General features: G+C 39.1%; 3 protein-coding genes across 7 annotated transcripts in view; all 3 read right to left on the reverse strand.

Annotated features, from left to right (window-relative positions):
* Positions 1-254: 254 nt before the first annotated feature.
* LOC108441475 (interferon-induced protein 44-like) lies at positions 255-5412 on the reverse strand. Its single transcript, XM_017721017.2, has 5 exons — positions 5371-5412; positions 5105-5206; positions 4732-4765; positions 3265-3463; positions 255-903 (listed from the first exon to the last, which is right to left on the reverse strand). The coding sequence occupies exons 2-5, from the start codon at positions 5145-5147 to the stop codon at positions 721-723; spliced, it is 459 nt and encodes a 152-aa protein (XP_017576506.1). The 5' UTR covers positions 5148-5206; positions 5371-5412; the 3' UTR covers positions 255-720.
* A 5777-nt stretch (positions 5413-11189) lies between these two features.
* Positions 11190-20805, reverse strand: LOC108441476 (interferon-induced protein 44-like). Of its 4 annotated transcripts, XM_017721019.1 has the most exons (9): positions 20587-20632; positions 20180-20268; positions 19209-19274; positions 18348-18381; positions 17461-17659; positions 14087-14236; positions 13710-13881; positions 12183-12286; positions 11190-11710 (listed from the first exon to the last, which is right to left on the reverse strand). In XM_017721019.1, the coding sequence occupies exons 3-9, from the start codon at positions 19243-19245 to the stop codon at positions 11534-11536; spliced, it is 873 nt and encodes a 290-aa protein (XP_017576508.1). In that variant the 5' UTR covers positions 19246-19274; positions 20180-20268; positions 20587-20632; the 3' UTR covers positions 11190-11533. The 4 variants fall into 4 exon arrangements, with proteins under 4 accessions (XP_017576508.1, XP_037399148.1, XP_017576507.1 ...); XM_037543251.1 differs by lacking the exons at positions 20180-20268; positions 20587-20632 and adding an exon at positions 20785-20805; XM_017721018.2 differs by lacking the exon at positions 20180-20268.
* A 579-nt stretch (positions 20806-21384) lies between these two features.
* si:dkeyp-9d4.3 (caskin-1) overlaps positions 21385-26088 on the reverse strand; it is an 84448-nt gene continuing 79744 nt past the window's right edge. For both annotated transcript variants that reach the window (XM_017721008.2, XM_017721009.2), the window contains 2 exons: positions 24187-25015; positions 21385-23152 (listed from right to left, as the gene is read on the reverse strand). In XM_017721008.2, the coding sequence (XP_017576497.1) occupies positions 23056-23152; positions 24187-25015 (926 nt within the window). In that variant the 3' untranslated portion in view covers positions 21385-23055. The remainder of the gene's footprint in view (positions 23153-24186; positions 25016-26088) is intronic.

The following is a 26088-nucleotide window of genomic DNA, read 5'->3' on the forward strand; positions in this document are numbered from 1 at the left end:
CAACATTTCGGGGTCTCCTTTGTCATATTTTGGCATTGTCTTGCTGAAATAATCAAAGCCTTCCCTGAAAAAGACGTCGTCTGGAAGGCAGCATATGTTGCCAAAACCTGTATACATTGTTCAGCATTAATGGTGCCTTCACAGATGTGCACATCACCTATGCCATATGCACTAATGCACCCCATACCATCATGAATACTGGCAATTCTTTGCTGTTTTATGTTGAGGAACATTATTTTTGAATTGTTGCACTATTTGTTTGTGCGGTCTTTCACAGAGTGGTGAACCCCAACTCATCTTTACTTCTGAAAGACTCTCTGAGATGCATTTTTTAATATCCAATATCCAATTATTTAACCATTTAACCACCAAGTGCTTTTTTAAGCAATATACTGCTTTACCAGCAAAGTGTTGTTGGTAACAAATTCAAAATGGGCAAATATTTTCAAAAATCAATAAAAATTTTCAAACAGTTTCAACAGTTTCAATTGAAATGTTGTCTTTGCACTATTTTCAATTTAATATAGGGTTCAAATGGTCATTGCATTTTGTTTTTATTTACATTTTGCACAGCATCCCAACTTTCTTGGAAATGGGGTTGTAATGTAGATTTTTGTGTTCCCTCTGCTCTGGAACTCTTGATATCTTTGTCAATTGAATCACAGGCAAAAGTCCATACACCATTTGGGGAAAGTATGGTTACAGTGCGTAAACCTTTGTTTAGAGAAAGTATGCATTCATTCTTTTATCTACCGTGTATCCATCCTTTATATGGCCCTGCAGCGCACTAACAATATCTTCAGGGTCAATTCCATTCTGTGTTCCATTTTCCAGGCCCAAAGCATCATTGAAGATAAATGGCAAAGTCTCAGAATTGCTATTGATAACAGTGTAGGCTTTGTACTGTAAAGAGAGAAAAAAAAGACAAAATAAAGACTTTTTATAGCTCAGAAATACATGAAAGGGTAAACGTCTAATAATGTGTTACGTTCTTATCATAAAGGAATGATGAATGATAATTGATTTTTTTCTTTGTTTTAACAGTAGATTAACTTTGTCACAGTGCAAACTCTGAAAATATTACAGACAGATGCGAAAGAGAAAAAAATAATGAGTGAGTGGAGAATGGATGTAGTGCATGCTACAACTGAGCAATTAACATCCTGTCATTCTCTGTGTGTGCATCATACTGCTGACCACACTTAGCGGACTGAAGTGACTTTCAGTGAGAGTCCATTGATGGGGGACAGAGGACAGGAGCCTCAGTCACACTAATGTTTGACTAGTGTTTCAATAGGGACATCAGTAAGTAGTATTCTGATATTCTGGTTTGTATCTTGCTGGCATGGTCTGGGTCCACTGGTCCTCTTAGAAGAAAGGGTCACTTCACATCAATACAAAGTTCTTCTGACTGATTACATTCATCCCATTTCTATTCCGATGGGATTCGTCTCTTTAAGGTTGACAATACCCCCATCCACCAGCAACCAAGGTTGCTGAATGGTTGGATATGTATGAAAATGGTGTAACATAGGGGTGGGAATCTCTAGGCACCTCACAATTTGATTCGATTGTGCTTCAGCAGGCTGCAATGCGATTATAAAACAATTATCACTGCATCTTGTTTTTCTACACAGGATTTCTTTTTCTTACTCTCTGAAGATGTGGTAGTTTTAAAGCAAAGTATTTGCAATGATCTATAATGAATTTACTTCCAATATTTTATTAATAAATCAAATGGAAGTGATTTGGTTAGTGACCTGGAAGACTCTTATTCACTGCTCTTGCTTGGGGCACATGAGACCCTGCTGCTACTACTTGGAGATGAATGGACTTATTCACATTTATGAGCAGTGCAGTTGGTTTCCTGGTATGTTAGATCTGCAACGAGAGACTGTCGAACACTAAAACGTTGCAAAGATGAAGTTGCTTCTCTTTCGAATTGTCCCGTTCCACATTTGCATTCGGCAGTCAGAATTTAAGGTGGAATGGAAAAATGCGAACAAGAAGCTGGTGAATGAAAAGTGTCTTCAGCCTCATGAAACAGTCGAATGTTGAGAGACATTTTACAAGAAACTGTTTTACTTTCAAGGAAACGTTTTCTGGCGGAAATGGGAGGAAAGCAGCTATAGCTAAAGCTTAAAGCAGAGAAGAGTAAGTCAACTTTTTTCATATTTTTAGCCTGTACTAGAACATGTGCACACAATCACACATTCTGGATATTAACTGTTGGTTTGATTTTTATTGAAGTGACAAAATGGCTCTTCTAAACATTTGGTTGTGACTCCTGACCTTAGCTTTTAATGCAGAGGCAGCGTGGATTTCACGCTCATCCAGTTGTGTTTTTGTTAGGTACCACCACAGATTGTCCAGCGCTGCACTTACCCACTTATAGGCTCCGCCCTTTGCTTTCCGTCAACATTACGTTATCAATTAAAACTTAGAAAATTGTTTTGACATTTATAAATCAATTCAGAATCGTTCATGTCCGCATCGCAATGCATCTAAGAATCAATACTTTTCCCCCACCCCTAGTGTAAATCACAGGCTATGGTCACCAATTGCTTTCTACCACCATCATCAAAACACAAATTGAGGTAATAATTTTTGGAAGAATGGGCTTCTGTGTCTGATACAGTTCCAGACAAACATTTCATGAAAGGAGAAAAACATTAACAGTCAAATTTCACTAATGCAACTGAAATTAAATTTTAAAAAATGAAAAGTTTAATAAAAATAGAAAAAAAGAAATATTTGCCAAGGACTATAGTTTGCTCATATGGTTTGTCTTGTTTTAACTACCTTGGTTATGTCAGTGTGCTGTCATATATACTGTATGTATGCCCCACCAACCAATCATCATGCCTCACTTATTGCACCATTCTGCATATACACTATAATGACATGAAGCAAAAACTGAAAAATAAAAATGATTCCTGGAACACTACAAGGAATGTGCATGTGCTACACAAACTGGTGGATTTTTAATGTCACACTCCCCAGTTGTAAAAAAAGAACAAAGTACTATAACTTATGTTTTTTATTTGTTGTCCTATACAAGTTAGAAGTGATTCTAATTAGTTATTCTGATAAATCCTGTGATTCACTGTTCAATTTGTCTAGTTTTATTATTTTTTGTTATTTGGTAAATTAAAGGTTTCCAAATGTGCCCCTGTGAATAGTCCGTGATAGTGTACATGTCCTTGTCCACTGTCTGGGGGGTACATTTCCTGAGACTTCAACAGATAAATGAAACACACTTACTCTTTTTGTGAAGCTTTTGTTCACCCCCGACTCTTCGCCTGCCTTTGTTATAATTTCTCCTTTGAAGACGCTTTGCACCAAGTTTATGAAACTGGATTTCCCTGCTCCTACTGGTCCATATAGCAGGATTCTGAATTGGTTGAGTTCTGGATGGTTCAGCTGAATGTCTGTTAATTTTTCTTCCAAGTCTTCCTTTTTGCTGTTCAGGATAAACAAGTTCACATAACTCAAATTGGACCTCTGCAACAGAAAGCTAATTTGCATGATGAAACTTGGCAAAACCTACAGTACCAGTTAAAACTTCTCGTTCAATTTTTTTCTACATTGTAGATGAACATTGAAGACATCAAAAACTATGAAGGAACACAATTCTGGCTGATCCTCAGATAACCTCAACAGATCACATGTGGCTTGAAATTTAGAGAAAGGCAGCCATTCATTTACATAAATAGACAAATATTAATGCTAAGTCACTAGTACTATCCTAACCCTTGGTCGGCTCAGCTATGGTAAGATAAGGAAAACTTTGTCCATTAAATTTCTCTTTGGCAGTACAGAAATACAGAAATACGTACATAGACACATAAAACACTGAAAAGCATTTACAGCAACAGTGCACATAAACAATGCAGGGGGTTATTTATTAGGTCCTTATTCAGAATGATTTTTCATACCCATTCTTTCTAGCTAGTGGGACCTCAAGTCTCCTGCCCGATGGCAGCAACTGGAATGATGAATGAAGTTGGTGGGTAGGGTCTTTGTAGGTTATAGATCGGATGTATAAGTTCTGGAGTGACAGTTGTTTATCTCCAATAATCTTGCTGGCCTGGTTGACCACCTGGGCCAGTATATTTCTTTGCTTAAATGAGAGGTTCCTGTACCAAGATGCAATATTGAAACTGAGAATACTCCCTATAAATGATCTGTAGACCATGGTCAGAATGTGTCTGCTGGTGTTAAAACTCCTCAGCCTCCTGAGAATTGACAGAGTCTCTGCCTTGCTTTTTTGTAAACAATCTACATTATTCTGAAAAGTGAGTCTGTTGTTGATAACTTTTCCCAGGTACTTAAAGTGATCAACTTGTTCCACTTCTTGCCCTTTCATGGTGATTGGTTTGAAGACCCCCACTGCCTGCTGCCACCTCTCTCCAAAGTATAGCTCCTTGGTCTTACTGACATTAATATCACGGAAGCTACCATCAAACCTAGTTGGCTTGATGGTTGATGCACTGAGAGTAGGAGGGGCTGGTAACATCTTACAAGCAGGCAGCAAGAGCCATATCATGAGCATACTTTGCAAGAGAGATATGTCTTCACTGTTATATTCAACCTCATTTGTGTATATAGAAAATAAAATGGGACATAAAACACACCCCTGTGGAACACCACTGTTCAAGACAAGGAAGTTGGAAAAAGTGTTGATACAGATGCAAAAAAATACTGACTAAAGCAGAGGCATGTACTTACGTCCAGTCTACATTCCTCCATGGTGTATCAAGATCTGTGAAACAAAGGTAATGGAGAAGTAACGGGAGGATTACTGTGCACTCCTGTTATCTTTACACAGATCATCTGTGGCCGTATCACATGTTTTCTCTCTCTGTTTCATGTTTTGATTTCTTAAATATGATCCTCTGTGACATTCATGGATAAATTCAAACATTGTGATTTAGGTGATCTTTTTCATTTGGAAGCACCAAAATTATGCGTTTGATCTAATTTAGCACCAAATCCACGTTGAAAATGCTAGAAGGAATGTTTGTCACCAGGCAAAAATTCGAAACTAACCTCGTCTTTTTCCAGTACCTGAACTCTGTTTATTAACATATAGTAATCTAACCTGAGATGGGCTCGACTTTTTGTTTTGATCGCCATAATCCCATTTTGGAAGCAATCGTTTGTCCCAACCCGTTCAGTCAAGTATGAAGATGAAGTTCGTAGGCTAAAATGAACAGATGACATATCAAATCAAAGCAGAGTAAAGCATTAATGCAGCACAGAACTGACACCAAAACCAAAATGCTGTAAGGTGAATAACACCAAAATAATGATATAAAGCAAGTGCAACTCTTTCTTTGGGTGAATGTATTAAGCAACAGTACTTACCTTGCTAAAGAGAACAGAGTAACCCGGAATCCTGAAATGAGCTTAGAAATGCTTTCACTTTTACTTGTCATCCCCCCACTCCCCCACCCTCTTTCTCTGGCTTTATCTTTCTCTCTCACACACACACAAACACACACACACACACACACACACACACACACACACTAGCAAAGCAAAAATATTAACTAACCTTGAATTGCTCATCACATCTCATCATGTTTTCTTTGTAAATCTGATCAAAGATCACATCAAAGTTAATAGGCCATACATAAAGTTATACATCTTATGTAATAGGTAAAATGTACAAACCAACTATCTAGACATTTTGCAAAATGCAGTAAAAACAAAAAACTCTGATTTGTTCATTTTTGAACTTTTGAGCCTTTACTTAACTGACAAAAGTACAATAAGATCCTTTTGATGTTTTGGCTCAATAGCTTGATTGTATTTTGTACATATAAACAACTGAATTTTGAATATGATGCCTGTAACATTCAAAACAAGTTGAGACAAGGGCAAAATAAAAGTGAAAGTTTTATAGAATACACTAGTTGGACTGTTTTGAAACATTCCACACTAAACAGGTGAATTGGTAACAGGTAAGGGTAACATAATTGGGTATAAAAGGAACATCTACCAAAGGCTCAGTCTTTGTAATAAGGGTAGGGTCACTTTGTGCCAAACTTCATGAGAGAACTGTAAAACAGTTCATTTCTCCGCAAGATTACAAAGAATTTAGGTCTTTCGCCATCTACCATATGAAGAAATCTCGGTCCATGTAGGGCAAGGCTGGACTGTATTAAATACAGCCACGGTGGCTCAGGAGTACATCAGAAAACCGTTGTCACTTAACACCGTTTGCCGCTGCATCAAGAAATGCAACTAGAAACTCTATCATACCAGGAGAAAGCCATGTATCAGACAACAACCACACTGTTGAGCGGCCAAAGTTTTGTATTAAGCAAAAATGGGCAAATATTTCACTTGCAGAACTGCAACAGTTGGTATCCGCAATTCCCAGATGATAAAGTGTAATAAAAAGGAAAGGTAACTCAGTGTTAATGTGGAGGGGGGGGGCGACTCAAATGCAGAAATGAAAGACCAGTGAGAAGAGGACTAAATAAATTTGTAGCGTCATGTGTTTGGGAGGTTATGATTGAGGTGACCCAGAGCCAGGCTCAAACCGCCGCTGTACTGATTGGCGCCAACCGATTCCACAGGTTTCCTCACCAACAGCTAAAGCACTCCAAAGAAGGGAAAATAAAGAGGCGGGAACGTGAAACAAAAGAGACACTGAAACCAACATGCTCAAACAAAGGCTGGACTAGAAATGTAAAATAAAAGATAATGAGAAAACAAAAATGACTTCCGTAATTTCGAGGGGAAGTCAGACTTTGTGTCACTTGTAAGTAAGTAAGTAAAACTTTATTATATAGCACTTTTCCAGAGTGACTCACAAAGTGCTTCACAAAATACTTACAAATAAAATCTAAGAAAATTAAGATCATTATGATCATATACTCAAAATAAGTAATACACACCGTTTAAATACTCAAATGCACACCGACTTATAAAGCACATTGATCAAAAGCTGTTAAAAGCAATAGAATAAAAGTAAGTCTTTTTTTTTAGCCTGACATCAGTAGGAAGATTATTCCACAATTTTGGAGCATAAACTGCAAAAGCCTGGTCCGCCTTTGAATTTAAGTTAGTACGTAGAATAGCTAGTAAGCCCTGATTTGAAGACCTTAAAGTTCTTGCACTATGAAGAGGACGTAAGAGCTCAGTGATGCTGGAGCCTCGTTAGTTTTGGGGCAATTTCTTTTCTCAGCCCTCTTTTCTTTTCTTTCCTTTCCTTTTCTTTTCTTTTACAACGCTAAGTACCGGTCACCCCTCTACAAAGGTGTGACAAACGCTACTGTTTGCCGGAGGCTTAAGTAGTGGAGTTGAGGTTGAGTTGGACCTAAACAGCCCGTGGGCTTCTGGGAATTGGAGTTCCCTGAAGTTATGGCACATTGCTGCCGTCGCCCTCTGCTGGCAGCAGGTGGGACCGGCTGGATCCTTACAGGTAAACATTGCTCAGTCCCATTTTTTTTTGTTTTGTCAGTTAAATAATATGATGACCTGTCATTATATTAGGTTAACATTTACCAGTTAATATATTCCTGGAGCCTCGTTATAAACAGCCTGATAAGTAAGCATTAAAATTTTAAAATCAATTCTGTAGCTTACAGGCAACCAGTGTAGAGAAGCCAATACTGGTGTAATATGTTCCCTACGCTTTGTCCTAGTGAGAAGATGAGCAGCTGCATTTTGAACAAGCTGTAGAAGAGCCACCTCTCTCTGACTCAGACAAGTAAATAAGGCATTGCAGTCGTCCAAACGGGTGGAAACAAAAGCAAGAATAATTTTTTCAATGTCAGAAAAGGGCAGGAAAGTTCTAACTTTACTAATATTTCTAAGTTGAAAAAAGCAGGATTGAAGAAGCTTCTTGATGTGTAAGGAGAAACTGAGGTGGGAGCCAAAAGTCACACTAAGATTTCTCACAAATGGCTTTGCCTTTAAACCAACACAATCAACAGCTAACTGCACCTCTTTGGACATTTCCTCAGAGCCCACAATTCAAACCTCTGTCTTTTCATCATTTAGTTTAAGAAGATTTTGAGACATCCAGGTTTTAATGGCTGTCAGACAGTTGGTAAGATTAGACAATCTACATTTCGTTTGACAGATAGATATATCTGTGTATCATCAGCATGAAAATGAAAAGAAACATTAAATATTTGAATAAGATCACCTAAAGGGAGCATATATAAAGAAAATAAATGTGGACCCAAGATAGACCCTTGAGGCACCCCACTGCTGAGAGATGCAGGGGCAGACATCCTTTCATCCACAGACACCAAAAATTACCTGTTTGATGAATAAGAATAAAACCATTTTAGTGCTGTCCCAGCAATTCCAGCCCATTGACTCAAGCTTTCCAATAAAATACCATGATCAATGGTATCAAAAGCTGCGCTAATGTCCAAAAGAATTAAAAGTGATACCTCACCAGCATCAGCATGCATTAAAAGATCATTTAAGAAGAGCTGTCTCACTGTTATGTTTTGGCTCTTAGTGGAGCAAACACCTTTTATATATGGCTTGGAGCCATTTGTAGCTCAAGCCTTCTTGTGGGTTTTTAGTAGTTTTGGAACTACTTTCTCTTTGTAGTCCTCTTTTCTTCTTTCTTTAGTTTTGGGGCAATTTCTTTTCTCAGCCCTCTTTTCTTTCCTTTCCTTTTCTTTTCTTTTACAACGCTAAGCACTGGTCACCCCTCTACAAAGGTGTGACAAACACTACTGTTTGCCCGAAGTAGTGGAGTTGAGGTTGAGTTGGACCTAAACAGCCCGTGGACCTCTGGGAATTGGAGTTCCCTGAAGTTATGGCACATTGCTGCCGTTGCCCTCTGCTGGCAGCAGGCGGGACCGGCTGGACCCTTACCGGTAAACATTGCTCAGTCACATTTTTTTTTTTTTTTTGTCAGTTAAATAATATGATGACCTGTCATTATATTAGGTTAACATTTACCAGTTAATATATTCCTGATATATGCATTGTTTTTTTGTATATCCTGAATTTTATTTTCACCAATATTTAGAAATAGTAATGAAGAAATAACAGAATCATAAGTAAGAGTACCCTTCATCAACAAAATAACATTGTGAAGAACTGCATTAACTGTGGAAATCTCTTTAAGGCGAAGGCAAAGCAATGCTTCATGACAAAATCACTGACCTTACAAAAAATTATCTGCTTTTAGCATTTCTGTCTGCATTATAGTTCTCTAATACAGTCTACTTAGCTAATTGCGGCAGTCGTGGGCTGGAGGTTAGGGAACTGGCCCTGTGACTGGAAGGTTGCCAGTTCGATCCCAAATGCCGACAGTCCACGACTGAGGTGTCCTTGAGCAAGACACCTAACCCCCAATTGCTCCCCAGGTGCCGTGGATAGGGCTGCCCACCACTCTGGGAAAGTGTGCTCACTGCCCCCTAGTATTTATTCACTAGTGTGTGTATGTGGTGTTTCACTTCATGGATGGGAAGTTGAAACAGACTTGGGTCAAAACCAAAACAATCCGAAGGAGGAGACACAAAAACAAAAGTCCAGAAAACAGTCCATAAGGTCAGAACACGGAGATCTCTCACAGGCAGAATATCCACAGGGAAATAGCAAAAGAGTAAACGGGAAACAGGCAAACAGGTCATAAACAATAAGGCGTAGAAACATGGGAACCGCTCAGTATGTCGCTGAATGAAACAATACTTCGCAATGAACCTGTCACGCCCGGGCTATTAAGCTAAAGCTAATAGCTAAACGCAGGTGAACCACATTAGTATTCCGGAGAGTGAGATCTGTGATTGGAGCGTGCAGGCAGGTCAGAGTTGGCAGGAGACATGTGACTTCCTGGAGGAGTCTGGGTGATGGAGTCCAAGGAATACGTGACAATTTGCTTTATTTTTATTTGCACATTGAGCTAAACAAAAGTTGTTAAACTAAACAATCACAGCCTTATACCTGCAATCAAGCTAAAAGGGGCTCTAAAAATAAACTGCAACTTATTACTTTAGAAAATCATTTCTATTTTATTGCAGATGTCTGCAGGCTTTAGATGTTTGCTTTGAATAATTGGCTATAATAAAAAAGAACAGAGTACTCCTCTGCTTTCATTTAAACTGGGAAGTTCCACCAAGTTTCAATTTCACCTTAACTAACTTTAGTTTAAATACTTTTGAGAAATTACACATGCAGGTTTAAGTTTTGTCAGCTTGTGTCTCATGAATGAGGCCCAACAAAACAAAACCAAAAAAAGGCATCACAGGGACTTCAATACTAAAGTAACAATGATCCCTAGTGGTCAGCAATGTTGATGTAGTTCAATTCGCATCATTCCTTTCTGTATTGGTTATTGTCCATTTATTTTGTTATTATTATGTTTTCTGGGTTGAGCTTTAAAGAAGTACTTTCTGTCATATGAAGACGTACAGCTGTCGATCTATAGAGAAAAGAGTCTGTCTTCAATGAAAAAAGAAAAAAAGGGTCTGCATTTTGTCATTTGAGCTGTAGTGAGAGGCCTTTGGCCATTGCAAGTTAACTTATCAATACTACAAAAAAATCATGTATTCATGTTATGAATCTAAGCAAATGTTTAAACAATATATTTCACAGTGAGTTTATCACAATATACATTAGAATAAAGTCATATTCATAATTCAAATAAACATTAAAAAACAATAAAATGGGTCTATATCTTTCCTCGACACCTTCACAGCCGCCACAGAGACTCGTTAATATCATCAATTATATCATGAGCTCAATTTACTGAAGCTCTGATTGGTCAAACCAGGAGCTGCTTTTTAACTACATATAATACTGTAATACTGGGCTTCCTCGAGGAGCGGCTTGGAAATGGTTAAACAAACACACTAACATTCAGAAAATCACTATTCATTATATATATATATATATATACACACACACATATAAAAATTAAAAATGAATTAATATTCTATAAATTGTGGTTATTCATATATTAACGCTATTCTCAGCAAATGAACACAAGCTCCACAAATAAATAGATTTTGAAAATGTGTCTTGGGTGAGACATTTGGCCTAAGATTTTCACACAGTACTGTATATGGTAAGCAAATTCCTACTTTCTGTTGGTCCATTCACTGTAAAATTCCGACAAAATCGTTTTCAAATGATGTGTAAAGAAAAACACATGCACAGAAATGCACATGCAAGGTTGTGTTCAGAAAGTCATGACATACACATACATACTGTGCACTGTATTGACAATTAAACCAAAGTTTACAAGTTTACAACACAGCACTGAGGCAGCAATATCAGTAACTTGGCGTGTGAAACACTGAAAAGTTTTTCAGCAAAGTGGAAAAATAACTATGCAAGTTAATGTGGTTAATCAAGATTTACTATATATCATTGTTTATGTGTTAAAACCATCAATAGTAATATAGGCTGAATGCACAATTGTTCAATCCCCTTTGTTCAAAGAAGCTCAAACTTTATTTGAGCATGCAGAAAATCAGAATCAGTTAACTACTAACAAGGATTACCTGGTAAATCCTTACTAAAGAGTGAATGCTTGGTGAATGTCTTACTCATGGGTTGTGTGGTATTGTTCAACATAATCCTTAGCAAATTTTACAATCTGCAGTAATGCTGTTAGGACGAGAACATCTTTGGTGTTGTTCATGTTATTTTCCTCGTGATAGTTGCTCACAGGGAAGATGCACTTCATGGGTGGACCAAGTGTGTTGCTGCAGATCTGCATCTAAACACAAAGAAACTGTGTTACTGTGAGACAAAAATTCATATTATGTTGTTAAGACATAGAGTTATGCACTGGATATAGGACAAGTCAAAGGTATTAGTGGTGATGCCTTCTACGCTGTAGACTAGGGTTCAATCCCCTGCCTGGGTAAGCACCCTACTCTATATCAATGAGTCCTTGGGCAAGACTCCTAACACTACCTTCGCCTACCTGTGTAAAACAATCAAATTGTAAGTCGCTCTGAATAAGAGCGTCAGCCAAATGCCGTAAATGAAGTGAAATATTGTAGTGCACTACCACACCCACTGTTGTATATAAGTTAAAAATCATTCTGAGACTCAAAAAAAAACTAATTTTGCTATAGACTTTGTAAAATATGTTTAAGAAAATTATATCTTGGCTATAACAGCCCAGTATGTCTAAGGAGAACATATAAGAGCGCATACAGATAAATCAGCAGATGGTGACGAACCTTTTCTTTGATTTTCCTGCTTCTGTAGATCTGATTTAGATCTCTGTTAACCAGGGGACAGACGTCGTCGTCGACCTTCGTCATAACAATCACATGAGGGATGCCTGACATGCACAGATAATAGTTTGTCTCTATTAATGTGCAAATATAGACTTTATGATGCCACTGTTGAAAGACATAGTGTCTTAACTTAAAAAAAAATGTGCGGCAATGGGAACTGAGTTCATTTAACTTCAGAACAAGTTCAAAAATTAACCGAAAATACAAATGATTTTTGTTCAAATTTCAAACAATTGAACATTTGACTTTAAAATCACTTATTAATGTTGTATTACATCAACTTTCCTTTTAACAACACATAATATAATCAGTTATGGGCTGAAGACACCATATAATCCAGTTGGAATACTTTGCCAAGCCTTCTGCTATTTAAGTCTCCTGCTCAATCACATGGGAACTTTGTCGACATATTTTTCATTTCATAATGTGTAGCACTTTTTTCAAAGACTATTGTGGACTGCAGGCACCCACACTCCCTGATTACGCAAACTTGCTTTGGTCCCTGAAAACGACATGATCTAAATGGCAGCATGTCTTGCTGCAAAATGTGTTTAAGATAAGATAAGATAAGATAGGTTTTTGATCCCACAACCGGGGAAATTCCACCTCCGCATTTAACCCATCCGTGAAGTGAACCACCACATACACACTAGGGGGCAGTGAGCACACTTGCCCAGAGTGGTGGGCAGCCCTATCCACAGCGCCCGGGGAGCAATTGGGGGTTAGGTGTCTTGCTCAAGGATACCTCAGTCATGGACTGTCGGTGCTGGGGATTGAACCAGCAACCTTCCAGTCACAGGGCCAGTTCCCTAACCTCCAGCCCACGACTGCCCCCAAGTTATTATATTCTTAGCATAAATGGTTCTTTTACAGATGTGACATGACAGACCCATTTATACAACCCATGACAGATGCTGGATGTTGCACATTACAATGGAAACAACCTGGATGGACCCATCGTTCCTTAAACCCATCCTTGCTCATGAAGTACTACGCCTTTCCTGGATGCTCATTTTATTATCAAGCATGATAGCATTAGCTGTTTTTTTTTAACATTTAATTTTTTTCAGAATGTGTAGGGAGCATTTCCAAAGTGAGCATACATTAGCTAAAAAAACAACAATGAAGCTGATAAGACAAAACAATAAATATCTTGTCTTTGTACTGTTTTCATTTAACAACAGCTAGAAGTGGATTTACAAGACATGGTTGTATTTGCATTTTACCTACTGTGCCAACTTTTTTGGACCGCCATCATCTAAGCACTAACTAGGGGAACATCATTTGGAAGTATGGTGCGCCATCTCTCCATTACAGTTCCAGAGACTTGTAGATTCTACACTAAAATACACTGAAGCTTGTGGTTCTTCTCTCCTACCAAAGTTACTAAGTTATACAGGCTTTACACATATTACACTTTATTTTGGTTTTTCCTTTCTCAGTCGCTTGTACAGTCCAAAAACTCACCCAGGCTCATGGCTTTCTTCCTAACGACTTCCATCTTTTTGATGACGCCAATGTCCATTCGTGAAATGGAGCTTGCAGGCACAACACTCACTAGACAGTGAACTTTGTCCTTCAGCCTAGGTTCTCTGATGTAGCCTGGATCTTCTTCACTCAGGGGAGAAACAGGATTAAACTTGAGAGAGAGAGAGAGAGAGAGAGAGAGAATTTTGAATGGATTTAATGAGCCTTTAATGTGGCCCTCAAGAAATCCATCCCTTGACGTTTCAGAATATTCTTAATTATTTAAGAAATGGTTACAAGATCTTTAAATTGAAGAATTTCAAAATCAGTGATGGAGTAAAACCATAATAAAAATTTAGTGTTGTCCACGTATCTACCTTGTAGCCATCTTTTATGTGGCCAAGCAATGCATTAACAACATCGTCAGGATGAATTCCATCTTCGTCGTTTTGTTCCAGACCCATAATGTCATTAAGGACAAATGGCAGAGTCTCATGATTTCTGTTGGTAATAGTGTAGGCTTTGTACTGTGAAGAGAAAAGCAATGCCACATCAACACTGGCCATATAATGATGACAGATTTACAAATTTATAAAATAAGAAACCTAAATGAGAGATGTACAACCGTGTGTAACTTCATGTGATCAATGGTGAATGACCACCAAAAACAAACTGGAGCGAGGAGGCGGATGCATGTGCTGAGATAAGCGAGATTTATTAGGGGCAAATCCAAGGACGTGGTCAAAACAGTCCAGGTTCATAAAGCCAACACGGACAGATTGGGGGACAGACATGACAAAAACCAGAATCAACACAACAAACAGAGACCAAAACATCAAATAAAGACCTGCAAACACAGGGCTTAAGTATACAGGGCAAACGAGGGACAGGTGAAAACAATCAGGGGCGGAGTTACAAAACGAGGGGCAGGACTAGATACCAAAACAAACGCACATGGACTAAACCAAAACACGAACACATGGACAGGACTGGGAGGGGCCAATCGTGACACAAACAAAATCTTTTTTTTGGAAGAAGATTAGCTTCTTATGTCCACTCTGTCAAAGGCTAAACTTCTTTGTCCATTCATTTTGATTTTTATTTCATAGAATCATTAAACTTGTTGTATTTAAACTCTCAAGAAATACAGAGCTATGGTCCCACCAACTGTGTTTCCCATTTAAGTGATCATTATTAAGGACTATTCAAATTCAAGTACAAAATGTATTTGCATCTGCATTTCTGTGCAGGTCAAAGTTATGATGGAAAAATAAAGTCTTTTTGATGTTTTATTTTACAACCTTATTTCCAAAAATATTGGGGATGCTGTGCAGAATGTACATAAAAACAGGATGCAATGATATGCAAATATCTGTAAATTTAATGATGCAAAATTTTAAAGGAAAATACCACAAAAACACTTAATCAAATGTTTAAAAATGTATGCCCATTTGAACATTGAATCATGTTCCAAAAGATTTGGGATGGGGGATTTTGGGAGCTGAGCAGACACTGCTGTAGTTTGAAAGTAAATTTCTTCCATTTGTGTTTGATATAAGATTTCAGCTGCTCAACAGTTCAGGGTCTCCTTTGTCATATATTCCATTTCATAATGCACCAAGTGTTTTCAGTGGTGACAGGTCTGGACTGCAGGCAGGCCAGTTTAGCACCCAGACTCTTCTAATACAGAGCTGTTGTAAAATGTGGTTTGATATTGCCTTGCTGAAATAATCAAGGTCTTCCCTGAAAAAGACGTCATCTAGATGGCAGCATATGTTGCTAAAACCTATATATATATAATTCAGCATTAATGGCGCCTTCACAGATGTGTACATCACCCATGCCATGCACACTAATGCCTCCTATACCATCATGAATATTGACTTTTGAACTGTGCACTGATAACAAGCTGAGTGGTTTTTCGCCAGGAGAACACAGTGTCCATGATTTCCAAAAAACTATTTCAAATGTTGATTCGTCTGCCCACAGGACACTTTTAGACTTCCTCTCAGTCCATTTTAAATTAGCTCAGGCCCAGAGAAGTTGGCAGTGTTTCTGGATCCTTTTTTATATACGGTTTCTTCTTTGTGTTCTAAAGTTTCAACTTGCATTTGTGGATGCAGTGACGAACTGTTCTCATAGACATTGTGTTTCAGAAGTGTTTCTGAGCCCATGCAGTGATTTCCACTACACAATCATGTCTGTTTTTAGTGTAGCGCTGCCTGAGGAACCAAACATCACTGCCATACAGAGATTTCTCCAGATTCTCTGAATCTTTTAACGTTATTAGGTACCGTAGATGATGAAAAGCAAAAGTTCTTTGCTATTTCATCGTTGACATTACTCTTGAATTGTTGCACTATTTTCCTGAGTGGTGAACCCCTCATCACCTTGACTTCTGAAAGATCCATCCTCTCCGATATGCTCTGTTTATAGCCAATTATTTTACTGACCTATTGCCAATTAACCACCAGGTTGGTTATTTTTTTTACTATTATACAACTTTCCCAGCCTTTTGTTGCCCCTGTCCCAACTTTTTTGGAGTTTGTTGATGGCATCAGATCCAAATTGGGCAATATAATTTCTCAGTTTCACCATTTGATATGTCTTTATATTATTTTCAAGTAAATTTAAGATTTTAATGATTTGCACATCATTGCATCTATTTTTTATTTTACATTTTTCACAGTCCCAACTTTTATGGAAATGGGGCTGTAAATTTTCTTGATGGTCTGACATATTAAATACAGAAATACTCAATCATCCATTTAAAATTGCATTTTGCTCTTGCTCTGCCAAAATGAACATGGATTCACCTTCCTGTTTGCAACTGCATTTTAACTGTCAGCAAGGCTCTCCTGTCAACCAAACGCTGTGGATGGGATGCTAGGAGAGACTTCTAAGTACCAGGGGCATGCTGTAAAAGGAAGTTATGAAAACCCTTGGCTGTACTGGTGGTTCCCTGCTTTAACACATCTGTTACAAAACGTCAGGGGCTGTTGATGAGCTGGGCCCAGTTTTCAAAAGTTACCTTATTATTAATTTTCTCCAGGAGCAGGACTGTGAAACATTGCGCTAACCCAAAGTGGACCTGAGTCTCCTTAATAAGAAGGAGATCATTAGCCATCCAGTTTCTCTGACTTTCCTGCAAGCCTCTGCACAAAGCCAGTCACAAAGTCACTAACATTGATGTTTTGCAGCCACAAGCTCCCCTGAAGTACTTGACCTGGTTGGTAAGCACCGCCAAAGTTTAGACCTTCTCATCACTTCCTCTTAAAACACGCCCTGCACTGAAAGGTCCCTTTCAGGAACTGATGTTCCTCCCACAGCATTTGATTGACAGTGAAAAAGTAAGTTCCGAAGTAAGATTAGTAACATGTCAGGGTCAGTTGAAATGAATTGTCAAAAGCAATTTGCATTTCCATGTTAACTTTTTCCAACCCAGTTCTTTTTAGTTCTCTGTGTGGAGTTTCTCCGGGTTCTCCAGTTTCCTCCCACTGTCCAAAGACATGTGGTCAGGCCAATTGGACATGCTAAATTGCCCCTGGGTGTGAGTGTGGGAGTGACTATCTGTGTCTGTCTGTCTGCCCTGCGATAGACTGGCGACCTGTCCACGGTGTGTCCTGCCTTCCGCCCAATGACCACTGGGATAGGCTCCAGCAGGCTTGGAGAATGGATGGATGGATAGATCCATCCACAGAAATGACGTACATCACTACTTGTGTAGATATTAATGTATAAACATACTCACTGTTTTTGTGCAGCTTTTTTTGGCATTTGCTTGTTCAAACGCTTTGGTTTTAATCTCTCCATGGAAGACGCTTTGCACTGAGTTTATGAAGCAGGATTTTCCTGCTCCTACTGGTCCATGCAGCAGGATTCGGACACATCGGAGCTCTGGATGGTTCAGCTGAATGTTTCTTAACTTGGCTTCCAAGTGTTCCTTTTCGCTGTTTGAGACAAACAAACTTAAACGTTTTAAAGAATTAAAAAGCAGATTAAGTTCATTTTAACTTGCATCCTATTCATTTCCGTTTACAAAAAGAGGATTGGAGTCTCTACGCTTTCAGAAAAAAAGGGTCAGTGTCGGTACTTTTTTCATTCATCGAGGCACTGATGGAAAAGTACCCTCAAAGGTACAACATTAAGATCCAACTGTTTATCTTAAATAGAGGTAGATGTATCTCCCTTGTTGAAATTAAAATTTTTAGAACAGAGCAATTAAATAAGGCTAGACAGAAAACACGGTGCGTCAAGTCACTCAACGGTTCTTCTGCATGCTCTAATTAAGTTGATTTGAGTCTTGGTTCCTCAAAGTGGTCCTTCTTCATGCTCTCATGGAGTTTCTTCTTTTGAGTTTTGGTTTCTTTCACAGTTCTTTCTCCTGCTTGCATGGAGCTTCTCCTTTTGGATCGTGGTTCCTCGCAATGGTTGTACCCTGCTTTTCTGGATTTTCTTGTTTGAGTCTTGGTTCTTCACAGTGGTTGTGCTTCATGCACTTAGGGAGTTTCTCCTTTTATGGAATCTTTTGGTGGTGAATTGCTATTCATTTATAACTAGTTTATTCATAATATTTATTATTAGGTTAGTGCCAAGTATGACAGATATTTACTGATGACAGTGGAGTGATCTACTTACTTCCAGTCCATGACCCTCCATGGTCTTTCAAAGTCTGTGAAATAAACAAAATGCAGTCACAGGTAGGAAAACGAAATGTGTATTAGGTATTAAAAATCCTAATTGCAGTAGGATTATTACATCAAAGGAAAATAGACCTGAGTTGCAAAGTCAGAGTAAATATTACTTTGTAATATGTGGTCACACTTTATGTTTATATAGGTTGTCTGTAACCATGTCTCATGTTAAATCTCCCTTTCACTCTCATGCTTAGTTCTATAGTTGTTTCTCATCCATTTAATCAGCTCCTTCAAATGGCACTGCATTAAAAACTACCATGCTTCTGTGATGAACGTCTCCACATGGCTTTGGAAATACCTTGTGAAACTATATAAATACCATCTGTTGCTTCATCCACAAATGCAAGGTAAGACTGTACTATGCACATATGTTGTCCAGAAATGCTGCCAACTTCTCTGGGCTCGAGCTCAACTGAAATGGACTGATGTGTAGCAGAAACATGGATAGTGTCCTGACAAGGCAATTTTTTAGATGGTTTATAGAAATAATGGATATCAACGTATGCTATCTTCTAGACAATGTCTTTTTTACGGATGCCCATGTTGATTTCACCATAACATTCTGCAGATTACAACAGCATGGTTAATCAGAGAGTGTGGCTGCTAGACTGGACTGCCAGCAGTGCAGTGTTGTACATTGTTGAAACTTTGTTGGAACGTGTTGCAGAAATCAAATTTGGAATGAACACGTGTTTAGAAAAATCTGGGATGTTCACAAAGTACAACCTAAAATATTGCATTGTTTTACCGTTTTCAGGGTTAAACAGGTCAAACAGGTCAAACTGACATGAAGTAATCTAACCTGGTATGGGCTGTGGTTTTGATTTCTTTAATCCCATTTTTGCAGTTTTCCTTAGTCACAACAATCCTGAGAGGCAATAAGAAGTTGAAGTTATTAGTAAACTTAAATCAGTGGACAAAACATCAAATCCATAAGCAGGGAGAAGTTTTGCTTGGTGTGCAGAATAATACTACAGTGTAATTTTAGAGTTAGAACAGTGTAAGCAGAAAACCAGGGGCGGAAAAAGCTGTACTTAGTGCAAGAGATGTGGAAATGTAGTAAAACATTCAAATTATTCTTTCTTTGTAAATCTATGAAAATTCCTACATAGTGCACTATGTTGGGAGCAGGGAGTTATTTGAGTGTCAGCCACAGCCCAAGTGCTATATAAGTGTTAATTTGGTGACCAGAAAGTAAACAAAACTAATAAATAAATAAAGCACTTTGCATTAAACAGTGCTGTATTATCATATGTCCATTGATATATGACAAAAAGTCAAAATAAATGCAATGGGTGACTGAACGTTCTCCTCATTCAGTGATCCGTGGTTACTTGGCAACAATACTAGCATTTAAAGGAACTACATTTCTTAGCGGAATACTTGTTTATGCTGATTATTATTTTTTTTAAAAGCTTAAAATATGTTCTGAAAATTGTGTATTTCTTCCTATTTTATGTTGGCCACCATTTTCTAAGAGTAATAAGCTACTTGAGGCCACGCATTACAGTGATTTTATCACGGGGAAGGGGAATTTACTCTGACTCAGCAGTAAGTCCCTTGACTCAGCAGTATGCTGTAGTAGGGGGCACACTCTATGGGTAGCGTTGGGCAAATGGTCTAAGGACAAGAACTCTAAACATTTAAATATATTTACATACAAAATTAATTATAATTCCTATTCTCCACTTACTCCCCATGTTCACATTCATGACGTCATTAGCAGTCATTCGCGATTAAGTCAGCACACTTGTTAACATTTTTCTGTCTTACTGGTTTTGCTCTTGCCTCCTCTTCTACAGAGGATGGGCTCATCCAGGTAAGTAAAACCCAAGAGAACCCACTCAGTTCTCTTTTCAGTCCTAAAGAGGCAAGGCAGATCAGTCCACAGGTAAGTATAGTTAAGTGTATACAATTCGTCTATACAGTCCTACACAGCACCTAAGAACAACCTTCCCCGTGATAAAATGCGTTGCAGCAACGCAATTATTATTTAATATGACATAGTGCTGCTTTAATAATAGTATAGTAACAGTGTACTGTTAATTAAGCAGTTTCCACCCCGTCTGAAACCCTTTCTCAAAGGCAAAATCCTGAGAAGACATTTTCATTGACGCTAACTTCATGCAGCACAGATATAATGATGAATCATAATGAGACGACCTGTAAATAAGACTTACCTTGCGGAGGCTGAGCTGACTGTTATACAAATTTCTGCAATGCGGCTAGAAATGCTTTCACTTTCACTTCTCACCCCCCCCCTCTCTTCCTCTATCTCAAACACACACACACACACACACACACACACACACACACACTCTCTCTCTCTCTCACACACACACACAGCTACAAACACGACCACAAGAAATGCACATTACCTGCTCTTGTTACATTATTCACCATATAAAGAAAACACAAAGACCAAAAGAAATGTGGCCTTTGTTACTTCAGTGTAAGCTGGTGGGTAAGGCGCAGGAAGTGTGCTCCTTGTTCCTTTTTGAGCGTGCAGCAAAGTCTTGACTACGATCAAGTTAAGGCTGCCGTGTTCAGGGCTTACGAGTTAGTGCCTGAGGCCTACAGACAGCGATTCCGATTCCAGAGAACACGTTGCCACTGCTCCAGAGTCCAGTGGCGGTGTGCTTTACACCCCTCCGGCCAACACTTGGCATTGCATATAGTGATCTGGCCATGAAAATGCATTTCATGAAGCTTCCGACAGGCAGTTTTTGTGCGGATTTTGCTTCCAGAGGCGATTTGGAGCTTTATAGTGAGTGATGCAGCATAGGAGATTTTTACACACTACACACTTGCTCTCAGCAGCCCACTCTGTGGATGTCTGAGCTGGTGTTGCTTCTAGATGTTTCCATTACACAACAGTAGTGCTTACAGTTGACTGGGGCAACACTTTTGACAGTCGTGCACTTGAACACATACAGTATATTTCGCCACAACTGACAAACCACTTGACATCAGTTCCATTTGTATTCATAATTCATAAAGTTTATTTATCGTAATTCCACATACTCTCAATGTTCTTTACATGGAAGAGGTCTGCAAGGATCACCAGGGTCAAACACATTAGCCAGTTGAGCGTTTACACAAAATAACAACTGGAATATTACATATATTTTACATGATAAAAGGTTCAATACTCTAATGTCCATCTCATTGACTTTGCAGATAATCAAGCACATGATAGAGGATTGTCATGACGGTTGGAGATGATGTTAGGTTCAGCTGTCTGCTATACTCAAGATGGCTGGCTTTGACGGTTATTTATAAAACTAAATCATCAACATGGAGAGTTGATAGAAAATATTGCTCTGTAAATTTAAGCTTCTTGCAACGACTTCACGTTTAATTATGTCATTTTTAGTCTCTTACATAGACTACGCCGATTTGTTATCGTCAATAAAAATGATGTCTTCTCTGTGCAGTCACAGAACAAGAATGCAAGCATTCTTTAATGGGCCAACACATATGCAAAACACATCCTCTCATTTGGTCTCTCAAACAGACACACACACACGCTAAACTCCTCTCACTCACCCAAACACACCAACGTTTGTCATTTGATCGCATTGATTGGGACTGAGTGGGCACCTGTTGCATTCCAGGTTATCGCATTCCAAATTCTACTCTATGAATGATAATTGTAATCTATATGTCGTATTTACACTGTCGTCCAGCATCTTATTCTGCATTCAGCCTATATCTATGTATAACACCACTCTATCTGCTGAAAAGTGGGATTTGTCAATGCAAAAAAACTACACAATTAAACACGGTCACACATTCACACACACGAACAACAACGACAACGTAAATATCACGATATATCTCAATGTCCAGAGCTCTTTTTCTTTTAATCGTTGACAAAGGGGAACTCGGAAATCCACTACATGGAAGAGGAAAACCAGGTTGGTCTTCTCAAGACCATCAAATTGTGTTTTTCCTACTTTTGCTTTTAAGTTAACGCAAATGATCTTCACCTCTGGGGGATCCCAAGGAGAGACGGGCTGGGCATGATCGTCAGGAGTTCCCCTTTGCAGTCAGTTATGAGCCATAGCGAACCTCTTAGCTGGTTTCCCAGAGAGCACAATAAATGTTTAGGTTTCCATTAATCGTTTAAAAACAAATACACAATCGGCCATCGGACCATAACATCGTTAAAGGAAACACCAAAGCCACACATACAAATGGTACATACATACATACAAACGCACACTCCGACACGATGCTCGTGTTTCTCGACCTAAATGGAATTTAAATAGCTTGTTAGCATTAAATTGTGCTTATCTCTGGAAGCAGCATGATAGCAGTCAGTAGCTCCAAGCTCGAGCTGAGGACCATGGCTCCGAACCTTGGACAAACATGGGCGAGAAGGGCAGGAGAAACACTCGGGATGGTACTGACGTTGCCGGATGCTTACGTCAACCACCAGGCTCCGAAGCTCTTTATCTTCAAAACTCAAGGGCTCCACACCCCAGCATCTCCACCTCTTCTTGTTGGAATCAACGAGTCCTTGTTTAACTCGGACTTGCTCAACTCACCGGGATGTGCTTAAGCTTGAGCAGGTTTGGTGCTTACAGACCAAAAAGAAGTCTAGGCTTGGCAATTCTGTCTTGTGCTTTTTTTTTCTTTTTTTTTTAATCCAACATGGCATCCAGCTGGTCAGCTAGGTCATCGAACATGCTCCCGATGTCATCCAGAATGTTGACTGTGGTCTTGTTCTCCACCACAGAACTGGGGAAGAGGGGACGGCATAGAACAAGAAAGTAGAATTAACGTAACATCATTAGAAAAAATCATTGAAAAAATGTAATTTTAATATTTTTAATTAATCATTCATTTAGGATATAATTTGAAATGACAAATTGCTATGGCAGCTACAAGGATGGGCATTTCAGTCAAATTTGGTGAAGCATTACAGATTTGCAGAGGGGAATCCTCTGAGCTGCTGACCATGTTATGATTTCTGGGCTTTAAAATACATGGTTGCATTTTTAGTTTTATTTTTGTTTAAAAGAACTATGCTAAGTATTAAAGTTGCTCATTTCCTTGTTAAGATTTGGATGGAAATTAAAGGTTAAAGTCTTGAAACAGCCACCTGAAAATTGGCCAGTCTCCATGGTATCTAGGTAGAAATGGTAAAGTGAGCTATCCTATTGGTAAGGGCTTCAGGAGGTGAACTTAAGTCCTAACAGCAAACAAATGACACTCTAGGCCTTCTGAACATTCTAGGTATGCCACTGACTGTGAATATGAGTGGCAGCCCAATCAGTGGGTTGTTAGAAATGGAAAACAGTGATAGCAGCTCAATACCAGAGCTCACTACTGAAAGAGTCAGTGTGAAACTGCTACAAGTTAAAATATATGCTAATATGTCCTTTTGCTGCCAAACTCTGCCCAGTCTAGGGACAGCACAGTGTCATCAGCAGAGCAAGACTACCTGAAGCTGCAGGGGATTAAGTGCCTCGCCCAAGTACACAATCAGGTGTAACCCAGCCAGTCCTGAAATCTGAACCTTCAACGGTGGTTTGCTCACCTCTCTTATCACTAGGGTACTGGCCACCCTGTTTAGCCTTTTGGGGTGGGGGGGGTTAAAAGCCTTACCCAAGGTCATGGGATTTGAACCAGCAACTTTTTGGTTGTTGGTTTTGTCCAAATTTGTGTCAATTTTCAACCAAACCATTGGTTAACTTGTGAATTAATGTTGGAACATACTTTCCTGTAAGAATTAATTCGATAGATATTCACACAAAAAAAGATTTACATACTTGTCCTCCTTCTTGATCTTCTCCTCCACCACTTCCAGAGCAGCAGCTAGGGAGGCACTGGTCTCCTCCAGCCTGAACTGGGTCATGTCTCCTGCTGCATGGCCTCCAAACAAGCCTGCTGCTTCAGCCTCCAGCACCCCCTGCTGGACTGCCTCTGCTCTCACACCTCCGTCTTGCCTTAAGCCTTCAAGCTCGCCCTCAACCTGTGGTTGCCTGGCCATGCCCACTTTTCTCCTCCTCATCACAACCTGCCCTGACCCTTCAGCACTTCTTGTGACATCACTCCCTCCAAAACCCTCTCCAGAAGATCTCCTCACTTGGCTCTGGCCAGTGCCATCAATTCTGTCCTCTTTTCTCTCCCTCTTTTGCTCCTCTTCCACCTCCCTCAGCCTCTGCTGCATGGCCTCCACCCCAGCCAGCTCTACTTCCAGAGGGCCGGGAATATCCACAGAAAGGCCTGCCATGGAGGACCTTGGGGGCTTTACTGGCGCTGAGCCTGACCCAGGGGTGGAAGGGGTCTGGGGAGTTTGGGGGGTTTGGGGTGTCTGCGGGCTCTGAGCAGGAGAGGTCGCAGCCCGTGGAGAGAGAGTGTAAGTCTCCACTGGCTTTGGAATCACAGGGCAGAGGGCGGGGTACTCCGCTGGCTCAGGGAGAAGAGTGGTAGGGGAGGATGCGTGTGTGTTTAGGGCACTAGGTGGGGTGAGAATTTGTGGCTGAGGAGCTGGGGAAGATCCTGGGGTCTGAACTGGCTTCATTTTCACTGGTTTGGGAAGCGTTGGAGGTGGGCTTGGTTTTGGAGACACTGGTGGTGGGATCTTTTTGACTTCCACTAAAAAGGCAAACAAAAGACAATGTACTTTATATACATGTTTCCCTTATAATATTATGCCATTATACTAGTGGCACTAAAAGGACTGCCTATACGGTCATACGCAAAAGTTTGACAACCCTGGTCAAATGATGTTTTATTTGATTTTCTAAGTGTAAATAAGTGTAAACACATCTTCTACAGAGAACACACTTTTGCACATTTTAATGCAAAATTACTGTTTATTTGCTGAATGTAACATATTGGAAAAATAATAAAACATAAAATGTGGCCTGTGCAGACGTTAATAGGTAAATAGCCTTATAAAAATGATTGATAATAGATTGTTGTAGTATGTTATTAAGTCAATTAGTGCTTGGGTTTGAAATGCTCTGTTCTAAAGGCACTTACTGAGTCTGAAGTGTTTAAAGTGATGTTGATAGGAACCACAAATCAGAACACAGTGGGAAGCAGAACATTATTATGCAAAAGTATTAATAAATACATTGTCTGATGCCTGAAATACTGTTTCATGATAGTTTCGTGGTAACGTTTTGACACACAATCGAAAAAAATACAATACAAAAAAAACTTTTTTAATTCATTCATGAATATTGTTACATGCAAAATAGTACCCAAAGAAATTTGACTACTGTTCTACCATAATCAACATTATTATATAATAATCTACAAGATGTGTTGGTTCACTGGTGGTTTTGGATAGTAAATAAAATGGTTATATTGGGGATGTAGACATTGTGATCCCTGGTTCCTATCACCACCACTGTAAAGAGAAAGTTTGTAAGTTTCTCTACAATAAAGCATTTCACATCAAACCACTCTGAATGACTTTGCTTACATCTCAATGATTGAATTACGGCAGAAAGTTAAAAAAATGTTTGGAAGTGTCTGCGTAATGAGATTTTAAGCCATTCATCATAAAATAAGAACACAATGACAAAAAGATGGCATAAATAATTAACATGACAAATTATTCCAAACTTGGTCATGGAATCTTTGAACTAAATTACCTTGGAATGGTCATTTAGGTCAAAAAAGCATAATCTAAGATCGCACTTAAAATAAAGTGGACA

The sequence above is a fragment of the Pygocentrus nattereri genome, chromosome 12 (assembly GCF_015220715.1).
Source record: "Pygocentrus nattereri isolate fPygNat1 chromosome 12, fPygNat1.pri, whole genome shotgun sequence".
NCBI classification, from domain to species: Eukaryota; Metazoa; Chordata; class Actinopteri; order Characiformes; family Serrasalmidae; genus Pygocentrus; species Pygocentrus nattereri.

Bases quoted from the DNA above. Each gene is read 5' to 3' on its own strand.
- LOC108441475 (XM_017721017.2), bottom strand. From the start codon at position 5,147: ATGGGATTATGGCGATCAAAACAAAAAGTCGAGCCCATCTCAG. The intron at 4,766-5,104 runs GTTAGATTACTA...TTTGTTTCACAG, and splicing joins AAAAGTCGAGCCCATCTCAG to ATCTTGATACACCATGGAGG. The intron at 904-3,264 runs GTAAGTGTGTTT...CTCTCTTTACAG, and splicing joins ACAAAAGCTTCACAAAAAGA to TACAAAGCCTACACTGTTAT.
- LOC108441476 (XM_037543251.1), bottom strand. From the start codon at position 19,245: ATGGGATTAAAGAAATCAAAACCACAGCCCATACCAG. The intron at 18,382-19,208 runs GTTAGATTACTT...TTTATTTCACAG, and splicing joins AAAACCACAGCCCATACCAG to ACTTTGAAAGACCATGGAGG. The intron at 14,237-17,460 runs GTGAGTATGTTT...TTCTCTTCACAG, and splicing joins AAAAAAGCTGCACAAAAACA to TACAAAGCCTACACTATTAC.